The sequence below is a fragment of the Lampetra planeri genome, chromosome 30 (assembly GCF_965212315.1).
Source record: "Lampetra planeri chromosome 30, kcLamPlan1.2.h2, whole genome shotgun sequence".
Classification (NCBI taxonomy): Eukaryota; Metazoa; Chordata; class Hyperoartia; order Petromyzontiformes; family Petromyzontidae; genus Lampetra; species Lampetra planeri.
In genome coordinates, this window is record NC_136136.1 from 5,203,657 (window position 1) to 5,227,532 (window position 23,876).

General features: G+C 49.4%; 1 protein-coding gene across 1 annotated transcript in view; it reads right to left on the reverse strand.

Moving 5' to 3' along the window:
* MIPOL1 (mirror-image polydactyly 1) overlaps positions 1 to 21,936 on the reverse strand; it is a 39,959-nt gene extending 18,023 nt beyond the window's left edge. Inside the window, exons 1-5 of the mRNA XM_078608515.1 lie at positions 21,698 to 21,936; positions 12,977 to 13,068; positions 8,312 to 8,441; positions 6,137 to 6,222; positions 389 to 597 (exon numbers count right to left, since the gene is read on the reverse strand). Of these exons, the coding sequence (XP_078464641.1) occupies positions 389 to 597; positions 6,137 to 6,222; positions 8,312 to 8,441; positions 12,977 to 13,068; positions 21,698 to 21,783 (603 nt within the window). The 5' untranslated portion in view covers positions 21,784 to 21,936. The remainder of the gene's footprint in view (positions 1 to 388; positions 598 to 6,136; positions 6,223 to 8,311; positions 8,442 to 12,976; positions 13,069 to 21,697) is intronic.
* Between the last annotated feature and the right edge of the window lie 1,940 nt (positions 21,937 to 23,876).

A 23,876-nucleotide genomic window follows, 5' to 3' on the forward strand; every position in this document is an offset into this window, starting at 1 on the left:
CTTATTCGTGAATGAAGTGCTTTTGTGTTTTTAGTCAACGACGAAGATAACGAAGATCATCAAGCGCGACGAGGACCGCGACCCACTGCCCAACAGAGATGGAAGCACGACTTCGAAATTAATGAGTCCGGACAAAAACGCTGACCGAGATAATTTAGTCACGTTATTGGAGACGGCAGTGCACAGGGAAAAACCGAACGTGGCAATGGTGAAATGGAAACATTTCCCGGGTTCACCGATTGACCGACCTGATAACATTGAGGGGGGGGGGGGGGGAAATTACACACCCCTCACACCAACATTGAACACATGTACAACCGCTGTAGGCGACTGCGCTGTGAGAATGCCAAGGTGAAACCGATGAACAGAATAACAAAAGTATGCGGACCTGCAGAGAGGTTCTTGGGAGCGGCCGCGGAGGGACGGATGACGGCGCCGGTGAGAGTAGCCGGGATTCGTTGGTGCCGGAACTCGGTGAAGCAATACTGCGGTCTTCCTCCTCCTCCTCCACATCCTCATTTTCCTCGTCCTCCTCCTCCTCCAAAGATGAAGAACCAGAGTTGGGCCGTTTTTCCAGTGGGTCCGATGCTCCACCACCTGGCGTTTGTGAAGGAGACCAAAGACAGTTCTGCTCCATGTATCATGTACAGCCCTCTCTGTCAAACCACAGGCTGTTTGGGTGGGAATTGTCAGCGAGCCCCTAAATTACATAACACACACCCGGACAGCCCTTTAGCGAACCCACTGCTAGATGTGGCCTCCCATCATGCCGTGCAGGGTCAAGGGGGTTTTTTGACCATACTTCACCATGCTGGTCAGTGAGGGTTATCGAAGGAACGGCCCAACACTAGCTAAACTTTCGAGGTCCGATAAGAAGATGTGATCTTTGGCACCGAAATGTTATCGAATCGATATTGCTACGACGAGGGATTTGTGGTCAGCAGGGAGTGGTGCGGGGTGGGATGCCGATCGCATGACAGACCACAGAGCCTGCCTAGTGCGAGATCCATTGCCATTGTTAAGACAAGGGAGAATATATGTTCCAACAGATTCCTGATATTAGCATTGTTTTCATTATTGTTAGAATTGGGCTTCATCCAGAAGTGGTTTAACAAAGCGCTGCAAATTACTAATTACACGACTGTTTGATATTGCTGGGGGTGGTGCAGTGCTTAATGCGCTGCACTGTTAACCCGGAAATCAGAGTTCAAATCCCAAACACGGCTTAACATTGGTATCAGAAGCAGTCCTGGGTACCTCCCCTCCCTCTGTGTCAACGCTCGCCGACCGGCATGATAAAGTATGGTCAAACAACCCACATGGCCTACACAGTATGATTATGGAGACCTTCATCCACCAACGCTATAAAAACGAACAACACAGTATTATCTTATTTTAGCGAACCGCGCTTAAAACAATGCCCTGTTTATTGGTCACTCCTGGTAGTTTTACAGCACAGTGCTGTGCTGCAGCGGGTAATCCGACGGACGCCAGCACCAACTTCGGTGATGAAGCGGCATAAGGCTGAAAATGACCAATTATTATTATATACTTTTAAATGCTGGGGGGGGGGGGGGGGGGGGGTTATTGGCAACTCGCTTAATAATTCAAACACCACTTCACCACCACCGAGCGATGACAGTAGAACCGACAACATTTTCCCCGGGCCCCGAGATGGGAGGGAGGTAAACAGCTCGCGGTAATTCGCCAAGGCTGCGCGTGCGTTTGCACCGCGCTGGTTTATAACCTGTTTGCACAGTCTGTGTAAACCCGCTGTGTGTGTGTGGCATCTCCGCTGCGGGAGGCCCTCCGGCGGCCAGCCGGCCAGCGCTTCGCCCGTCAAGCGCTTTGCCCCGTCCGTCAAGCAAACGAGAACGTCCGCGTCGCGGCTTAGCGAGCGTTCTCAAGAGGCACGTGGTCTGGCGGAAGGGCGAGGAGAGGTGGTGGTGATAGGTCCGGAATGAGAGCTTGCGGTCCACAGTTTACAAACAAGTGTTTTCTCTTTTTCCTCAACGTTATTCCGACTGTGCGATCACTGCGCATCACGAGACTAAACATTCATTTGGAAATCTCACAGAGCAGCGCAAGGTTGAGTGTTAAAGAGGATGGCCTGTGGAAGTGAGCGTCAAAGCGATCAATCCGAGGTCCCTTCAAGGGACACCTGGACAATAAAAAAATAAAAATTATTTTTTTAATTCTCAGAGCTAGAATTTAGTCCAGGATCAACATTTTTCACGAAACGTTCTTATCGTGCAGTCATTGGTGGCTGGGCTGAGATCAGCAACTCGCAACTCGTTCCACCGATTGCATCACAGGCAAGTGGTTGGACGCAGAGGATGTTGGCCGTGCCAGCTCGGCGCTCTGACCTCCGAGCCACCCCGACTGCAGATCCACGCTAGAGCGCTTTGCACTGCCCGTGAAACACGAATGCCGGTGCCTCGCAGTGAGGGGCACAATCCATGTTTTTGGTCAGAAACGAACCGCCTCAATAAGTGAGGGGTGCAACCATTCTGATTATTGACCCAAATGAGTCGTCGATTACTACACAGTTTGGGATAGTACTAATTGCAGAGCAGATCATAATTCTGGAGGAAATGGGTAAAACTATAATCATCATCAGCTTTGCCGCCAAGACCTGTAATGCCACCACCACCACCACCTCAACAAGACCAAGACTTGTGATCGGAAAGGCCGACGACGATGACTTTTCACCACAAACGAGCAACACATCGCAGAAACGGAGGTGTGAATAGCCGCCGTTGCTTTTAAAAATCTAAATTGCTGTGAACGCAACGACAATAATCACTAACGGGTGATCGCTCTCGTGTTTGAATCGTAACGTCGTAAGTTCGTTTTACTTCACACGGTGCGTGTATTTTTTAAAAAAAAAATGGGTTTTGTTCGTAGCTCTCCAAAAAAAAATGCATTGTCAAAAACAAAACTGATGACATGTGGACTTTTCCACACGGGGGAGGTTGCCAAATCGGCTTGACGAATAAAAATGTTCGCGCCAGCATGGGCGAGCCACATCACAAAAGGGCACCGACGAAGCCCTTATCAGGAAACATTTTCTGGGGGCTGGCTTTGATGTGCGAGCGGCACAATGGTACCCGTCTGGTCGCTGGCTCTGACAGAAAACCGAGCGACGGTCAAAGTCCGCCATGGCACGGCGACCGACCGACCGGCCGCCCGGCCGTCCAACCGGCCTGGCCACATCCATCATCGTCGTCACACCAAAGAGTGCAACGCCGCTTTCAATCAACGTCCTCCGCTACAACACCGAGAAACGCGGTGACATCGGAATTCCTGCTCCCCGCATTCGCTCGCATCATTTTTTCCCCCTCCTGTATCAATCCCCCCCCCACCCCACACTCTCTCTCTGCGTCTCACTCTCTCTCGCACGCTCGTTCACTCACTAGAACCTCTACCCGTCCGCTCTCTCCGCTTTTTTGTTTCTCGTCTTGAGCAAACAGGGAGCGTGCCCCCCCCCCCACCCCACCACTGCCCCCACCCTTCCAGGGCCTGTCGCCAGGAGCTCCCATTGCCGCGGTCCCCTGCCCAGGATACCGGCATTTTCGTCAGACGCAAGACAAACGCTGGGACGGCGTTCTTAGAGAATCGTGCTCCATAGCTGCGGGCCGGCCCCCGCCCGGCGCTGTTTACTTTCCCACTCGTGCTCGGCCTTCCCCGCATTGTGCGGCCGCCGCTGGGAGGGCCCCTTTTCTTTTCTGCTCTCGTTTTTTTTTTCTCAGCCACTTTCGCGGTGTAATGACATTAGGAGGCAAAATCTGCGAAAGGCGCCGATTCAAAAGTCACTCTTCTCGTCCATTATCATGGAAACTGTTCCCTTTGGTATTATTTGAACGCTAGTTGACTTTTCCAAACTCGAGGCACAATCGCAAACCTCGGCAGAAACTATTTATGGGCAGTGGCGGCGGCAGCGGTGGTGGTGGTGGCGGCGTCTCACGAGGGAGAGAGATTTAAACGCAGGCCGCACGACCGTCGCATGCACTCCACACAGCGCGCGGCGCTTCCAAAGTAAACGCCAAATTGCAATGCGGACCAGAACTGTTATTTTGTCAGATACCAGTGCGACGACAATAGCTGTTGCTACTGCCTAATTATCTATGTTGTGGAAACGAGTTTCGGACAATTACTTTTTGGATTTTAGGTAAAAGTTCAGATTTTGTTTGGATTTTAGCAGCTTACATTTTATTAACGGATTTTTTTATGGATTAATTATAATAAATTTAAAAGTTGTAAATGTTTAGTCAAATTAAAATTTTAAATAGAAATGTTTTTGTTCTATATTTTAATATTTCAAGCAAATGTGATATCACAAATCGTAAAAATGTCGTCATGTGACGGCCCTTGTGAAAGGAAAATCAAAAAAGTGCCACCATGGAAGTGACATCACAGCAAGTGACGTCATGTCCTGTGATATCATGTTTTCTGATCAATCCAAAACAAACATTTTTTTCAGATAATCTGTAATTTCATATCACGGCCATATTTTAGGATTTTTTGTTAGATTCATCTGCAAAACCTGGAACATGTCCCTACCACATTAGTACAGCGCGAAAGTGCAACGAAAATGCATCCACGCTCTGTCGTTTAGACTTGTGGTGTACGATGGATGACGTTCAATAAAATATTTTCTCGCCACAAGCCCACGTCCAGGTCCAAACGCAGACATTCTTGCGTGGCAAATGTGGCCCCCTTTTTCATAAAGACGCAAACAACAACTGCGTGTTTGTTGTGGTTCATCCTCTCGGGTCGTTCTAATTAAGTCGGCAATTGCTTGCGCCTCAGTCGCACGTCAAAAGCACCCTACATGGGCGGAGGAGAGAGGCAAATCAACTTCAGAATCTAGCACAGCATCCAACCGCTTTCATCCACATGACCAGGTGGGCGGCAGAGCGAGTGGCTTGCAATCGGAAGGTTGCGGAAGTTCGAATCCTAGTTGGGGGTTGACTCGTTCCATAATTTCTCTCTATTTAAGATCGGAAGCAACAGGAGAGCTTCACCATTCTTGCCCGATGAAGCTGATTGTAATTATCAGCGAAACGTCGGACTACTCAAATTTTCAAAATGCTGTTGATTCTCTCTTGGGCCAAAGAAGTCAATTAATTTGTCCTTTGTAAAACGTGACACATTTTTTACTGTTTGGCCGTGTCAGGTGGTGGAAGGTTACGACACATTTATAAATAACGTGATCTGACCCAAAAACCTATATTATGAATATTATGCATTTCTCCAGGGTTAATAAAAATGAATACCAGTTAGTGGGGAAGTCGACCGTCATTGTCCCTTGGATAGATGTGATGAACATGGAATTTCCCCGACTGGCTGTAAAAGGGGGATAAGCACCGATTCAAAGCTCATTTGAGCCGAAAATCACTTAATAATTTGAACGCAAAGTCAACCTTTGTCTACACCTCGCCAACGACCAGGTGGTACGAGTGAAATTTTTCTAATGAACAATACTATTTTTTTCACGTGCATATATACATGTACAATCAAAATGATAAATGGCACAATAAACAAAACCATGCCGTTTTAAGTCCAGGTGATTAATGTGCGTTATAAACAGACGTGGTTGGCAGCTGACGCGTGACTGATGCATGTAATATTTGGGCACACATTGGCTCACTGCTCTGGATTGGAAATGATAATATCTTGACAGGTCCAACTAATTAAACCCGTCTGCTTATCTCTTCAATACGCACACATAGTTGAGGCTCATGGGTGAGAAGGTAGGGCGGTAGGTAGATGGACAGATAGGTAGGTTGGTAGGTGGGCAGGTAAGTTGGTAGAGAGGTAGGCAAGTGGGTCAGAAGGTCAATAAGCATGGAGGTAGGTGGGTAAATAGATGGGCAGATAGGTCAGAAGATAGGTTGGTCGGGAGACAGGCAAGCAGATAGAAAGGCAGTGGGTCACAAGGTAGGCGAGTAGGTACTTGTCAGTGGGTAGGTGGAACAGTAAGTTGGTAGTTCACTAAGTAGTTGGGTAGACAAGTAGGTCAGTAGGCAGTTTGATATGTAGGTAGACATTGATATATTTTTTTAAGTATCCACATGATTGCACGAGTGAACAACACCAAAACACAACTGCGCTAAAAGGTGGCGCCTCTTACTCGCTGCGCCGACGCTCCCCTCCTCATCGCCAAATGACTTCCCCATATCCGTGGTCTCCGAATCCATGCGCGAGGCCGCGATCGTCCTGCATGCATCACGACCCGGGGCACAGGGAAATTCCGCGTCAGTCTACAAACCATAACGTCCAGCAAGCGACTCTCCATCCAAGCGAACGTACCACATCGTGCAGAATAAAACGAGTTGTATCGCCACATGCCTGCTGGTTCAATTACCGCAAGGGTTGTTGCATTGCTTGTACACACACACAGGTGGCAGATTCGGCTGGTATAGACCTCTATGCGAGTCTGTGGGTCTCTGTGCGAGTCTAACTGCGGCGAAGTGCGATCCATCACTCACATCATCAATCATTGCCCCCCGAACCATGCTTTTGCAGGAGGTACAAACGGAATGCATCTGGTGATCCCAGACGACGCCCCCTTCGATGGCTCTCCACACTCAACACGTTGCTTATAAACCCCCCCCTTCTTTCTTTCTTTTCTTTCAAATGCCACGTGAAGGAGAAGATTGCTTGCACACAGATGCAAGCCAAACAAAGTATCAAAATAATAACACGCCAGTGGGACGCTAAACAGAAATGGATTTCTGATGGACCCCGTGCATTTTTCTATTTCGCGGGGAAATTCAAATCGATCGCTCGCTCGATGACATCCCCGAGACCGAGGTGGACGAATTCATAAGGAGGGTGGTGGGGCGGGCGGGCAGGCGGGCGGGCGGGCAGGGGCAGACAGCACCCAGATTTATTATCCCCAACGTTCGAGTCCCATTGAGGCCGGCGCCGGCTTCGCCAGCAGTGCCAGGCACCACCCAGGGCACAAGGGGGGTGCTGCTGCTGCTGCTGGGAAGCCGGCGTTCCGGCCGGCATTCCGGTGGATCGTGTGAAACACGCGCGGCCGCCGTGTGATCGCGCACACGGCCATTGTCCGATGGAATCGTCTGACGGACGTGACCGCCCCTCCGACAACGACAGCAGCAGCTGCTGCCTCTTCTTGCGTACGGCACGACGGCCATGGCCAAACATACGTCAGTTCGATCGTTAATTCATTCGTTAACTCCATTTAAAGCGAGTCAAAGGCCGTTATCATCATCGATGTTGGCAACGATCAGTCTACTGCTGGATGAAGGCTGCTTCCCCAAGCCATAGCCCATCTCTCACGGCGCTGCTACGCAAGTGATCAGTCTGGCGCCTGTGGCACAAGCCAATTTCATCGCTCCATTTCCTGAGTGGTTGCCCCCTTTTAAATATGCACCCAAACAAACATAAATCAGAGAGACGCAAAGTCATCTCGTGCATAAGAGCATCATCGCAAAATTACATTTACAGATTTGGTGTTGGATTCGAGTTGGAAGCATTCATTTCATTATTAATCTTAGTTATTTTTATATTCTCTATATTTTCTTTTTACCTGTTTAGTCTATCGCTGACACAGGAATGACAGCAAAAGCACTATTTGCTGAAGATGTCCACTGAGTTAATAGCCCTTTGCTGATGATGCATGACGATCGATCGACTGCTATTGCCACTTATGGCCAAATAACTTATTCAGATTTCACCGACAGTAAAGCCTTCGTGTAAAGGGGCGGACCCATGGGAGCAAATACCACAGAGCTCCCTCCGAGAACCACAGGGTGAAGTTTGTCAAATTACAAATAATAACAGATTTAGGCATAAGCTAAGCTACAGCTTTGGGTGTCACATTAAAAAAAAAATAAGTTTAAAGTTTTACATAATAGGTTGAAAAGTAAAGGCAATAAGGAAAAAACTCTTAAAACGGTTATTTTCATTCCAATATGACAAAAAATATACAAGCAATCCTCGATTTACAAACCCTAAGCTTGACATAACTTTAGGGCACCCAGCAAGACATAATCCGGCTCCGATTACAAAAAAAAAATTTCAGAGCTGGAATTTCGCAACGTAAGTGCCGAACCAAATATGATGCAATGTTCTTTTTTTGTGTCTGTGTGCGTGTGCTGTTGTTGGGCGACCGGGCTGACGCCATCAGTTCGAGACGCCCGACACCCCGGTACAAATCACGGGGGGGGGGGGGGGGGGCGGCCGCCACCATTTCTAACATCAATGGTGCCAGTGGTTCTGCCCTTTGACCCGCGGACCAGCTGGCCCACCTCGCGCGTCCCTTTTCTCTTTGACTCACGGCAGAGCGAGCGCGGCGAGCTCGCGGGCGAACTGCCGGTGCGACGCGATCTCCCGCTCGGCCTTGCGCGCTGACGGCTTGGGTCGAGGGCTGAGCCTCTCCCGCAGCTCACGATTCACCTGCGCGTTCCCTGTGTGCGAGAGGCGCCCCGGGGACGGACTCGTGAACGCTCCTCCGATGAAACCACGGCATTGTACACTTCCACAAACGAAGACGAGTTATTGCTTTGCGCAAGACATCGGGCCCCACGGCCTTCTGGGAGTGAATCAATTCAGCAGCAAATGATTCAGTACAAAAAAAAACAGGTTTCAACATTACAATGTCTCATCAGCAGTAGTGCTTGCTTGAATCAAGTAGTTCATTGAAATCAGCGCTCCCCAAGTCATGTGTGACACACAAAGATCCCCCCCCCCGTATAGCCTTAATAGACTGTTGGGGCAAGTGCTGTTAGTGAGCACCTATGAAGGCCGGCACGGGAAACGAGGGGGTTGGTGGCCTGTAACACACTTGACCGCCTTTGTCTCCCTATGGCGATGTATACACACCACACCCGGTACTAATTTGAGGATAAGTCGACCTAGGGGAGGCCCAGGACGAGTTCAGATATTCGTCACTGATGTTGGCCGTGAGCCGCAATCAAACTCGGATCACCCGGTTCGTAGCGCAACGCGCCAACCACTACACCACCACTCCCCCACTTCCACGCACACACACCTGAAAATACACACAGACACCTCCGCTTAGCACACAGTTGGCTACATACGGTGCGAAAGAAGTTCAATGTACAAAAACAACAGTCGCCAAACGCCACTAAGTGGCGGTGACGTCACCACAGCACTGTGCCAAGTCAGCTGCACTTTGAGGCACGTACACAAAAATTCCCCATTTACAGGCTGTTGGGGCAAGTGCAGTTACCGAGCGCCTATGAAGGTCGGCCATGTCATGCGAAGGGGTGACGTGGCCAGAACAAGACGAATGGCTGCATATATAACCGTCACGTGCAATCTGGTTGCGAGCTACATTTGGCGAAATTGTATCTGAGAAACTAAAATGATCGAATGAGCATCATTCTCAGTGGCAGCGGGGGGGGGGTGGAGGAAGGTGCTGCCCTTCTACTCTGTCGATCAAACGTCACTTCCAAGCGATATCAGAAGTACCTCTGCGATATCCACTTCCACGGGCCATGCTCTGCACTGCCCTGCGAGAGATTTAAATGGAATCATTCATCTCATGACAAGACAATGATAGCACTTGGGATAACACTGGGGCGGGGGGGGGGGGGAGGTTTTTTAAATATTAAAAACAAAGATTAACTCAGCTGCTTAGCCAGTTATCTAACCAAACAACACACAGCCCACCCCGTTCAACCCTCACCCAAGACGACCGACCGCCGACTCAATAACTTCCCACCCACTCGCCCACCTGGCCTTACACTGTGCACAGGTCACCCCCTTATGACAATAGGGGCCCACCTCTAATCTTGACAAACACGAGAGTGATCCTTTATGTGGAGTGTTTGTCCAGAAAGACCTCAAATGAGTCACAGGACTCTCTCTTTCTCAGAAAGTTCACCTTTTTTTTTCTTCCCACGGACTCAGAAAAATGCTCGACACGTCTTAGGGAAGAAAAAAAGTTGCCCAACACGAACCTTACATTAACATTGGCAACATCGACAACATGGGGGGAGGGGCATGTCACAATCCCCCCCCCCCCCCCAAATCAATCGACGAATTCTCACGGCTCAAGGATCACGACCTGAGTCAAGAATCAAACTCTCCTACGACTCGTTTTTACCGTTTGGTTTGTATCGTTTCTCTATTTGACCTCGCTCGTACCGTTTCATTTTATCCTTCGCCGAATGTAACATTAGCTTACGATTGCCTTCTTTTCTCGGTTTTACAATCAAGGGCAGGTTCATGGATCAAGAACTACCATCATGCCATCGGACGACACTTTGCCTCTCTTAACCTCAAAGTACTACAAGTACTTAACTGGGTTTGGACACAGCAATCATCACCCCCGACCGGAACACCAATGCCTCAGGGCACTCTTGCAAAGGACTCATCCAGGTCTCTTGGGTTCTGGCCTTGTTAAGGACCTCCGATCAGCACGGTTGGCTACGTATGGTACGAAAGATGCTCAACATACATATATAAAAAAATAAACTTGAACTTAATAGTACAGCTTTTGGGCCTTAACTATGACTGAATTCCTGTTGCCTACCTCAACAGTGCTGTATAGGTGACACCAACTCGAACATAAGAAGATAATTTGCATCAATCGTAAGCAATCCATTGCAGCACGCACTATTCTACACGTACATCGTCATAATCGTTTGCTATCGACGAATTGGCACTTGCCTCCAAAAACTCTAAAGAACTCCAGGCACACTGCAGAGACAGCTGGAGCAAATTATATTAGGGGCTGCGGAATACACAAGTTGGTGGGGAGTATGACTATCACCACAGACACTCAGTCACCTTTGTCTTCATAATCATTCATAATCAACGTTTTTGGGTTTAGATCGCGTTATTTATAAATGTGTCGTAACCCTCCACCACCCGACACGGCCAATCAGTAAAAAAGTGTCACGTGGACAAAAGACAAATAGTTCACTGCTTTAGCCCACCGGTGTGTTGAAGCGCGAAACCACAACATTTACAATTTGAGTACGACGTTTCGCTAATAATTGCATCCAGCATCATCGGGCAGTTCGCCAGAAAGCCTACGTGTTAAACACCTTTGTCTTCCCAGCACCGATGCTTACACACAACCCTCACATCCTGCTGCTGACCTACGCGGCGCCCAATGGGTTCGCCCCACAATATCTGCAGGAACTGATCCATGTTCATACGCCAACGATGCCCTCGCGATCTTCTGATCCTGTTCTTCTAAGTACTCCCGAGGTCAAGGCTCCGTTTCTAATGGTGATGGGGCTTTTGCCACTGTGCAGAACCCAGACTATGGAACGCTTTGCCTTTGGTAATACAACAGTCGTTAGAGCTATTTCAATGTCTTGAAAACCTTTTTAAATTGTCCTTCACGACCGAGTTATGACCGTTTATCCTGGTTGTTTATTTCCTGCATTCCATACACGGGGCGCATTGGGATCTCCAGATGAAATGGGCCTTATAAATGTACGTTGTTGTTATTATTGTTAACCCACTTCCTCATTTTAGGCCAAAGCGACTGAAATGGAAGTCTAGACCAGATTCAGATACCGATCATACAAAGGACCGAGTGAAAGGTACTCGGTAGGAATCTACGTAGCATTCATCGCCCCGCGCTGCAAAAATGTGCCGGGACTCTCCTGAAAGTGTTTCACGAGACTCGACGAGGCTTTCCCTTGGTAAAAAGAGCGTAAAAATTATAAAGACAGTGGAAGTTTTGACAAAATGTCTTAACCGTTGACTAACACTGCCCTCTAGAGATGCAATTTTTTTTTACAATGTTACCAACGGACATGCGTGCACGACCCAACGTTAAAAGTTTTAATACACGTTCTTAAACTGCTTCAACACAAACTGGGTGGTTTATGTACGGTCATTAAGATAATATAATGTAACATTCACAAAAGTGTCATCCACTATCAAAGAACCACGAGACACTGCAAAGACTGGGGTGAAGAAATCGGCCCACGTGCACATCCTCGAAGGAATTGTTACATCCCGAGACCGTGAGAGACAACGAAAATCTTGGGAGAAGCCTTGATCTAGCAGTGGATTGAGCATGGCTTGAGGACAACGTCTTACCACCCTCGAAGTCTGGCCACTAGTCCCTTGTAAAAATTCGTGATTCAATCGATTTGGGATCGCAACTAGTCTCAATAATCCACTATTAATCGTGTTGCGATACAAGTAGCAACCGCCAGTGGAATCTCGACCGAGGCAATTTCATCAGATCCAACGTGTACGTGAATCGAGACTGGTTGCGGAATAGCAGCCACATGAGAGAACACATCTACGAATACGATCAACGTGGAGACTGAGCGTTGGGATAAGAAAAACAATATAATTACTGATATACACAGTAAAGCCACATTGAGTCGAAGGACTAGGATGGTTTTGCAGTGGATTTTTTAAGATGTCTTCAGCCATGTATGTGTGTTTATTATACCTGTGGGAAGAAAACCAGAGCACCCAAGAAAACCCACGTATGCAATGGGGGGGGGGGGGAAACTCGTTCCCCGTAAAGATGGAAATTTATTGCAATTAGTCTACTTGCTGTACTGCCTTCTCCTGAAAAAAACAGGAAACGACACCTCCGGAACATTCGCAACATTCGTGCGATTCACCAACCGTGAATCGCACGAATGTAATTGCACCCTTTTTACCGGGTAAAAGGGTAAAGGTAAAGGGTAAAGGTGTCAACATTCCAAGGGGTAAGGGTAAAGGGTAGGGTAAAAGGTAGGCTTGTTGCTTTTTACCTTTTAGCTTACCTGCTAAAGGGTAAAAAGGTAGGGTAGAATGATTGTATTGTGGTAAGGTAAAAGGTAGGGTAAAGGTAGGCTCGTTGTTTTAACACTTTTACCTTACCTTGCCGATGCCTAGCTGCCTCCGCAGCGCTGGATGTCAGGCCATGTGCATGTAGCCGCCGCCGCCACCACCACCACAGCCCAGCTAAGGTAAAACACCGAGTGTCGTGCATGCAACTGCGAGGTCTTGCCTTTGTAGAGGTCGAGCAGGGTGCTCTTGAGCTGCGCGTTCTGACTCTGCAGAGCGCCCGTCAGCTCCTCCTCCTCCTCCAGCGCCACGTCCCTGCACAACACGGACAGATGCTCTTGCATTGCGCGCACCGCACAATCACATCCTGGCTCGCCCCGCCGATCCCCAGCAGGTCCCGCAAAACGTCTCGAAGAAAGCGTGAGAACGACGCGCACGCGAACGTGTGTGTGCGCGTTTGAGACGAGCGCCGTGGTGATGTCACTGCCACTTGGTGGCGAAAGGTTGTTGTTGTTGTTGTGACGCTGTGCTTGGCGCACGGTTCCTTCCCCAGCGATGGCAAACATCGGCGGGCGAGTGATATCGGAACCGGTCCAGGTTTTGTGATATCCGGTGCCCATACCTGGTACGGTGTGCAAACATCACATTGTGAACGTTCACTTTTCCCTGCATGGCTTTTGACTGAGCAAAGGGTATTTCCGCTTGGAAATTGCACAGTGCAGACAATGGGACGATCAACATCACGGAAACTCTCTCATTCATTATTAACGGGCTCCAGCGATGTGGCTCGCTGCACAATGGACTGCCGCAGGTGCTTACCGCTACCACATCATCGCAGCTGTAGAGCAGCAAACATTTGCAGGCATTATAACCTTTCACCCACACCTACCAGCAAGCACCAGCGATTCAATAAAATGTCATTGTTCAGGTTCGAGAATTGACTAAAGAATTGTTTATTTTTTCGCCTCATTTTGATGCCTCTGTGATGCAATGGTTTTCACTCTGGACTTGAAAATCCAGAGGTCAACGGTTCGATCTCCTGGTGCAGCAGTTGAAATGGTGCCAGTTTCTTAAGTTGCCCTGGCCCTATCCACCTCGCAGTGTAGATGGGTAACACCACAGTTAGGTTTCATGTTGGTGTACAATGCGGATACTCATACTTATTACAAAATATCTGGCCAGTGTGGAACAGAAGGAATTTTCTTTTTTTACCAGATAAGGCCCACTGAGCTACATAGCTCTTAAATCTTGACTTAAAGCTTTTGTGACTGCAGGAATTCATATTCTTGGGTCTTTTCGGTAAAGTCACGTAGATAGGTTCAAAGAAAATATGATACGAAGTGAGCTGAGTTGAGTACAGCTGAGGTGGTCTTACCAGTGAATGGTTGTAAGGTCTCAGACAGAAATCGGGATAGTTTGTAGGTGGGTGAGTCAATGATGGAGACGATAGGACGAAGGGGTGTCCCTTCTTTATGGATTTTTGGTAAGCCATATAATCTGGGTGGTCTAGCAGCAGAGGGTTTTAAGGAAAACCGCTTGGTTGGTTCGATCAAAGATGCCGAATCAGTGATATTCTTGGTTTTCGTAACGAGGCGGTTGGTGGGATCTCTTTTAATTTTGGTATAGCTACCATCATTAAGTAGGTCCTGAATTTTGTTGTTATTTTCTTTGAACCTATCTACGTGACTTTACCATGAATTCCTGCAGTCACGAAAGCTTGAAGTGAAGATTGAACATTCATATATAGTTGCAGCTCTCGTTTCACGTGAAAGTGTTTTTCTTCTTCTTCAAATGAATGAAGTGGCACCGCATCCAAGATATCATGAGCTCATTCGCCGCACATCGCCATGGGTTCGAGGCTCACGACCGGATCGCTGCCGGTGCCACCAGCTGCCCCCGACAAGAGCGAGGAAACGCTCGCCGGGAGGACGACAAGCCAGCGATGAGGTGCATTTCAGCTGGGTAGTTGGGGAATGCGGTAACATTTTAACATCTTCTTAGTTCTTTCGGTAAAGTCACGTAGAATGGAAACAATAACAATAATAAAATAAAACATAATAAAATCATATATTTTTTTAATTATTTTTATTGTTTCCATTCTACGTGACTTTACCGAAAGAACCAAGAAGATGAATCCCTGCAGTCACGAAAGCTTTAAATCGAAACATTTTAACAGCGGCAGCGGATAAAGGACGGTACACCGACATTTGCACAGCGGCCACAGCGTGTTTTTTATCAAACAGGCAATGCTTTTAAAAATTAAATATATCTTTAGGGATACAATCAACTCCACAATGACATATGATTAGCTTGATATTTTAGACAGATTCACTTAAATTAATTATTTTGTTTATGCATCGAATGATGTGTGTGAGAATCGATTATATATACGATTGGTGTTAATCGTATGATTAAAGCAATACAAATATCCACGTGTTTTTATGGAATATTAAAATGTTACATTAATTGCGTGAACCAAACTGTTGAAAACACACAGAAAAAAATAAAAACAATACAAAACAAGATAGTAAAAAAGCCAAACTAGGCGACTGTCGAATTCAATCGCAACGCCAGAAACGTGGAGCTTCATCGTACCGCTAGGGGAAGTCCAATCAAGATGTCGAATCGGAACCTTTCTGCAATGTTACCCGCTTAATTACGCAGCTAACGAGGGCGGAGGCCAAATTCCACTTTGTCCGATTTTGCGACGAATTTTTACTTTTTCCACCGGCACACCGGTGGGAATCGGGGAGGAAGAGGCGATGTCCATGGCCTCCGCGAGGCCCTGCGAGGGAAACAGGGCGGCGGGGACCCAGCAAGTCGTGGCGTGTCCGGCAGGAGAGTGCGGTCCACTCGTGGGCAGCCAGGCATGTGTGGAGAGAGCACGTGGTGCGTGGCTGCAACCTGTGAGCGCCACATTCCTGCCGTGCTATGACAGCAAGAGCGACAATGCCTCGGCTGCTCACGTGGCCACGCTATCCAGACTACATGAAAGCAAGGAGGCTCCCCCCCCGCTCCCCCGGACACGGGGTCCCCCACTTGGATGGGACAGCAGGCCCAATTCTACCCCTACTAAGTACAGTCCTGACGCGGCGATGGGGAACATCCACGGATTTTCTGTCCCTCTCCTATTGGATACCGGCGAGTTGTACCCGGTTCGCATTTTTTATCGCAATAGAAAACAATTTTAAAAGGCGGCTTACTTTATAAATAAATAAAAATAAACAACTGATCATCTTCTAGCCCTCTAAATGTGTTTTTGGGTTGTTACCGGGTCGTCGTTCGACGCTTTTGAGCAGCCACACATTGTCCCTCGATTACATATCGTTTGCCAGCTCCTGTTGGTGTTAATTTAGTCCCAGAAGCTCGCAACGGGTCGAGCAAAACGTCAAATATCGTGCTGATCAACGAGTGGTACACCACCTGAAAATGCATCGGAGAGCTGAACGGTACAACTGCAAAAACCAGTGTAGATTTTTCTTTCCATTTTTTGCTCGATATTATCCCAATCGTACTCTCGGTGTCAGGTCTGAAAGCAACCCACCCACGTCAAGTTGCAATCTTTACAGCCACCTGTTTAGACTTGCCCTGTTGCGAAGACATGGGACCTAAGCCGTTTTTATGGCAGGAATAATTTTCTGTTGCATTACACCAACGTGGGTGTGACGTTGGGGGAGGGGGGGGGCAAGCCTGCGATCGAGCGACATGAAGGGAAGGGCTGGTGGATCGCCAAGATGGAGCCTGAAGACGACAGTGGAGCAAGTAGGTTGCCAACATATTTGCAGAGTTTGAAGTGCCATCCTCTCGCATGCGCAACATTTATCCGGACACTTAAGTTTCCTCCCATGTGCATCAAACTCACTCTACTAATGAGAAGAATTGGTCAAACATCCCAATGCAGGACCTTCATGAAAAAGTGTCTTGAATATCAAGTCATGAATTTATGGATAGAGCTAGTTTTCTGACTGCAGTTATCTTATTATTATTCAACTCCTTCAAAAATATAACATCACCATTATCAGCCAAGATCGATCCACAGTTACACTATCAGGTTCAGGAGCCTTCCCTTTGTCCTGCTATCAAGGGTAGCGTTCACTTCTTCAGGTGTGACATATAGAACTTCCTTCTGAGCAACCGGTTGAATTCTATGGAATTTTTACTATTTTCACTACAAATTTTCCCACGATAATTGAGAGTAATTCCCTGTCATGCTGATTGATGGTTCCATCTTTCTCACAAGGGCTACAATTTGTGAATTGCAAATCACAATTACCTAGGTTTTTGCTGTCGTGGTGAATATATCTCTCCGATGCGTATGCCTGGTCGAACTGCGCCTTGTAAGGACATGGTGTCCAACGTTTCACTTGTTGCTTTCATGCCCTCACCGCTTGCAAAAAACACCCTCCGAATGGCGTGTTACATACAAACGGCGTTCATAACTCCGATACAACCGCGCGAGTAAGAACACGACACCCTCCACACATCACCAAGCAAAGCAATTTTGGCCTAACTGCCATAACAACCTTGGGGTCAAATTTCTCCCAACACAAAAAAAATCAGAATGCGGAGGAGATTAAAAAAAAGGGATGTCAAAATGTTTTGAGCATGCCCGGCAAGCCAAGCGAGCGGCAGAGTTTGTTTACAGTTTACTCTGAGCCATTCAGACCTGTGAAAGCCCAAACACAAAAACGTGAACACGGTGGCGTGAAAGTCAGTTGTACCTACACACTATGTCATGTCTCGCTCGCCCACTCGGCACTCTCGAAAGCCAAGCAACAGGGCAAACGTAAATCCTACCAGTTGGCTGTGTCGGGTGGTGGCGGGTTTTAACGACACGTTTATATATTTACGCGATGTAACCCCAAGAAAAACTTTTATGGATATATCCTGCTGCTATGCACGTACTATATTGTGAACACAGATGTATCACATTACTGCGGTTTCATTTACGGTGGAAGTGCATTAGGCTCGCCCTATGACCACTGATCTTGTCAGAACTCAGAAAATCAAAACAGGTTTGACTCTGGATAGTGCTTTTAATGGGTGATCCACCATGCATATAACGGGTATGCATGGTGGACGTATGAATGGTGGATGTATGAATGGCGGATGTATGCATGGCGGATGTATGCATGGCGGATGTATGCATGGCGGATGTATGCATGGCGGATGTATGCATGGCGGATGTATGCATGGCGGATGTATGCATGGCGGATGTATGCATGGCGGATGTATGAATGGCGGATGTATGAATGGCGGATGTATGCATGGCGGATGTATGAATGGTGGATGTATGCATGGTGGATGTATGAATGGTGGATGTATGAATGGTGGATGTATGAATGGTGGATGTATGAATGGTGGATGTATGCATGGTGGATGTATGCATGGTGGATGTATGCATGGCGGATGTATGCATGGCGGATGTATGAATGGCGGATGTATGCATGGCGGATGTATGAATGGTGGATGTATGAATGGTGGATGTATACATGGTGGATGTATACATGGTGGATGTATGAATGGCGGATGTATGCATGGCGGATGTATGCATGGCGGATGTATGCATGGCGGATGTATGCATGGTGGATGTATACATGGTGGATGTATGCATGGTGGATGTATGAATGGTGGATGTATGCATGGTGGATGTATGCATGGCGGATGTATGCATGGCGGATCTATGCATGGCGGATCTATGCATGGCGGATGTATGCATGGCGGATGTATGCATGACGGATGTATGCATGGCGGATGTATGAATGGCGGATGAATGCATGGTGGATGTATGAATGGTGGATGTATGCATGGTGGATGTATGCATGGTGGATGTATGAATGGTGGATGTATGCATGGTGGAAAGGCTACAGCGGAGCTACGTTTTTGGCAGCAGAGGAAAGTGCAGAAAAATAAATTGGTGTCCTGCACTATGCCCCCATGTATATGCTGCACGCCGTCACCAACTCGCACTGACCAGCGTGGAGAAGTAGTACGGTCATTTAACACCCACACGGCGTGCGAAGGTTCTCATCCAGCAGTGGAATAACAGAGGAGATGTACTCTACTGAACGTGTATTATAGGCTCAAAGAGCCAATAACGTACATGCCAGCTAGAAGCAGCCACGGTACATTGACAATGTTGACCGAGGAAGTGTTACTTTCGGCCCATTGACAATCCACTGCTGTTTTGAAGGCCTCCCAACAACGCCTTTGATCAAAGGGGTTGGTTGACCATACTTCACCACGTTGGTCGGTACGTTGTGATGGAGGTGGGAGGGAGGCGCCCATGCACACAGCACCTGGTTCAAATGTCACTCGCCACTGATGTTATCCGTCTACGGGAAGTAGAACTCAGGTCGCCGGATGCACAGCACAGCGCGCAAACCGCTGCGCCACCGCTCCCCACCCATTTAGTTTTTTTTTAAATCCGTTACTAAGTTATTGTGGTTGAGACAACAACGCAATCTAAGCCGCAAAACCAAACACCACACGCCGACAAACAGAAGCTTCACGGAGCTGGGGTGTGTCACCGCAGTCAGACTCGGCCTAACATTAATACATTAGCTAATGTTGGCAAGACAAAGGCGGCCGAGCAGGTGTAGTGGGGGGGGGCGACCTTAATAGGTGCTCGCAAACTGCACCCTTCCCCCCTGGATCCATCGCTCGCTCACTCACTCACAGAGAGCGGGCTCCTTCCTATCCATACTCTTTGGTTCTTTCGGTAAAGTCACGTACTGTAGGTAGAAAACAAAAAAAAAACTAATCTTCTTGGTTCTTTCGGTAAAGTCACGTAGAAGGGAAATAATAAAATAATAAAAAATTAACCATAATAAAAGACAATTGTATTTTTTGTATTTAAAAATGTTTTTTATGTTTTATTTTTATTATTTTATTTTATTATTTCCCTTCTACGTGACTTTACCGAAAGAACCAAGAAGATGAATCCCTGCAGTCACGAAAGCTAAAAATCGAAAAATAAACTAAATCACGACGTTTCGGGCACAGCACAAGTGCCCGTCATCAGGTGGGACAGCCACAGCAAGAAACAATTTGCTCCGTGGACAAGAGGGAAGCTGCTTGTCACAAGCAGCCTCCCTGTTGCCCACTTCGGCAATTGTTTATTTTGTTTTCTACCTACGTGACTTTACCGAAAGAACCAAAGAGGATGGATCCCTGCAGTCACTAGAACTTCAAATCGGGCTCCTACAGTTCGACTGTGCCGCACGTGTTGGTACCACGCGCACGTGTTGGCACACGCGCACGTGTTGGTACCACGCGCACGTGTTGGCACCCACGCAAGTGTTGGTATCACGCGCACGTGTTGGTACCACGCGCGTGTTGGTACCACGCGCACGTGTTGGTACCACGCGCACGTGTTGGCACACACGCACGTGTTGGCACCACGCGCACGTGTTGGCACCCACGCGCGTGTTGGTATCACGCGCGTGTTAGTACCACGCGCACGTGTTGGTACCACGCGCACGTGTTGGCACACACGCGCACGTGTTGGCACCCACGCACGTGTTGGCACCCACGCACGTGTTGGTACCACGCGCACGTGTTGGTACCACGCGCACGTGTTGGCACACACGCGCACGTGTTGGCACCCGCGCACGTGTTGGTACCACGCGCACGTGTTGGTACCACGCGCACGTGTTGGCACCCACGCACGTGTTGGGCACGACGCGCACGTGTTGGGCACAAACCACGCACGTGTTGGTTGGGCACCCCACGCACCCGGCCTACCTCGGTTCGCATCACGATCGCGGTCACGGCTCTCTGGCATCGGCAGCGAGAAGCGGTCCTGGGCCTCAATGTAGTTCGGCTCAAGACATTTAAAATAAAACGACTCCTGCGGTATAACTGGCTTGAGGTGTGTGCACCAGAGGTCGCAACCGGGTACCCGATACTCGTACCCTACCCGATACCCGGCTACCTGTACCCGGCCGGGTACGGGTACCCGTTTGCGACCTCTGGTGTGCACGTGTGTGTGTAGAGAAACAACACAGCAGTGGGGAGACAAAGGCGGCCGGGTGTCATCACCACCCCCCCCCCCCCCTTAACAGATGCTCAGATAACCACCGAGCATGCCAACAATAAACATTTGTAATGACATTGAGACTCTGTGGGTTGGCAGCGGTTCAGGGCACAGCGCTGTGGAGCAGAGGTCGCAACCGGGTACCCGATACCCGTACCCTACCCGATACCCGGCTACCCGTACCCGGCCAGGTACGGGTACGGGTAGCCGTTTGCGACCCTGGTACGGCCGGGTACGGGTAGGCCGTGAGTCACTGGTGAGTAACCGTTTGTCACTCATTTCGGGTAGGATACGGGTAGGTAGGGAACGGCCGGCCGGGTACCCGTATCCGGGTACCCGTACCCGACCGGGTACGGGTAGCCGTTTGCGACCCTGGTGCGGCCGAGTACGGGTAAGGAATCAAAACCCGTTTGCGACCTCTGCTGTGTAGGAACCCGGCCGCCCACCTGAGTTCGATTCGGGGCCACGGCTCCTGAACCTCAGCGACGGAGTCATCGCCCGAACCAGCGGGGTGAAGTATGGTCAAAGCAGGCCGACACGGCCCCATCCAGCAGTGGATAGAGCAGCAAAGATGGCCCGTGAAGCCTTCAGAGAATGTCGGGGCAAGTGCTGCTATGAAGGCCGGCACTGTGACACACGCGGGCGGGCGGGGGGGGGGGGGTGGCCAGCACTACGGCCCGGCCGCCTTTGTCTCCCCAGCGGCGATGTTTACACAGTCACCGAGGTGGGGGAGGTAGAGGGGGCCCCAGGACCGGCTCGGTGTCGGCCGTGGGCGGGAATCGAACTCGGCTGCTCGGCGGGTTTCGTAGCGCTGCTGTCGCCACCGCTCCGCGCGCCTCCTCCTCTTCACCACCACGCCACGGCCACCACCACCAGCACCACGACCACCACGCCGCCCGCTCGTACCTGTGGTGAAGCTCTCGTTCTAGACTCTGCAGCTTTGTCCTGGCGCGGCACACCGCCTGCTGTAGCTCCCGGCAAGGCGGGCCCATGGCGTTCAGGGGGGGGGGGCTCTGCTTGAGCCACTTAAGGGGGGCGGCGGATTTGTTTGTTTATTTAATTTTTAATCTTCGAGTTGGTTGGCGTCACGAGCGGTTGGAGTGCGGGTTTTGTGTCGGGTTTTACGAAACGCGGTGGTTGGGGCGGTACCTGCCGGGCCACTGTACCCTTCTCTCCCACCCCCATACCCTCCCCCACACCCTCGTACCCCCTCCACACCCCCCTGCCCCCTCTACACCCCCCTCCCCCCTCCACACCCCCCTCCCCCCTCCACTCCCCCCTACACGCCCCTCCCCCCCACACGCCCCTCCCCCCCACACCCCCCTCCCCCCTCCACACCCCCCTCCCCCCTCCACTCCCCCCTACACGCCCCTCCCCCCCACACCCCCCTCCCCCCCACACCCCCCTCCCCCCCCACACCCCCCTCCCCCCCCACACCCCCCTCCCCCCCCACACCCCCTCCCCCCTCCACAACCCCCTCCCCCCTCCACACCCCCCTCCCCCCTACACGCCCCTCCCCCCCACACACCCCTCCCCCCTCCACAACCCCCTCCCCCCTCCCTCCTCCACACCCCTCCCCTCCACACCCCTCCCCTCCACACCCCTCCCCTCCACACCCCTCCCCTCCACACCCCTCCCCCCACACCCCTCCCCCCACACCCCTCCCCCACACCCCCCCCACACGTGGTGACATCATGGCCATGCCACTGGTTGTTCACGGTCAGCGCGCTGCGCTACGAACCCGGCGGCCCGAGTTCGATTCCCGCTCGTGGCCAACACCGAGCGACGATTATCTGAACCGGTGCTGGGCCTCCCCCGAGGTCGACTCAGCCTCAAATGAGTAGCTGGTGCCGTGTATAAAAAAAACATCGCCACTGGGGAGACAAAGGCGGTCGGGCCCACCTCCTGTGCCGTTACGGCCTTCATAGGTGCTCGCTAACAGCACTTGCCCCAACCGTCTGTTAAGGCTATACGGGGGATCTTTGTCATGCCCTATTCAGGTGGCAGTGGTGCATCTATATTTTTCTATATTGCTTTTGGGACCGTCCATAAATGACGTCACGCACCTGGGGGGGGGGGTCAGACATTTGTGACGAGGGGGGGGGTTCGAGAAATGTGACGTCACATCAAAATGCGCAACTTTAAATAAATATAGAGAACACGGTCTACTTAATTAAATCGACTTTTTTCATAAATTATTATTTGTTTCTTTCGGTTAAGTCACGTCTAAAGATAAAACAATAAATTAAATTAAATAATAGAATACGACGTTTCGATTGCAACACAAGCAATCATCATCAGGTATAATGAAATAGCGACATAAAATCTAACCAGAAAACTATAGACAGACATATTAGCAGACAGATATCACCAAGATACATAGCGAGAGCAACACAGGTAGGTATCTTGGTGATATCTGTCTGCTAATATGTCTGTCTATAGTTTTCTGGTTAGATTTTATGTCGCTATTTCATTATACCTGATGATGATTGCTTGTGTTGCAATCGAAACGTCGTATTCTATTATTTAATTTAATTTATTGTTTTATCTTTAGACGTGACTTAACCGAAAGAAACAAATAATAATTCCTGCAGTCACGAAAGTTCTAAAATTAAGATTTTTTCATAAATGTTTTCTCCTACAACATCAGAGTGCAGCACCACATTAAATACGCACTACAATGACAATAGTTTAAAGCGATTGGAAGCATGTTTTATTTTTTTGGGGGTAGGACAGAGCTTTGTGACGTCATATTTGAGGGGGGGTCTGACTTTTTGTGACATCGTGTGACGAGGGGGGGGGTCAAAAATCGTCCAAAATCGCGTGACGTCATTTATCGACGGCCCCTTTGTACAAAATTCAATGAGTATTAATGTGATGGCAATTTGGTTGGCAAGTGGCTTTTGGCTGCTGGCCATCGAGCAAAGACGGTCACCTTATCGCGCGCTTTCAGATGCGCTTCTGCGGCCGTTTGGAACGCTCCTGTTTCCGATATTCGGAAGCCACTGGAGCTATGGCACTTTTAAATCTGGATCGAAAACTAATTTCTTTAGAACTGCTTTTAGTGTTGACCGTCCCCCACACC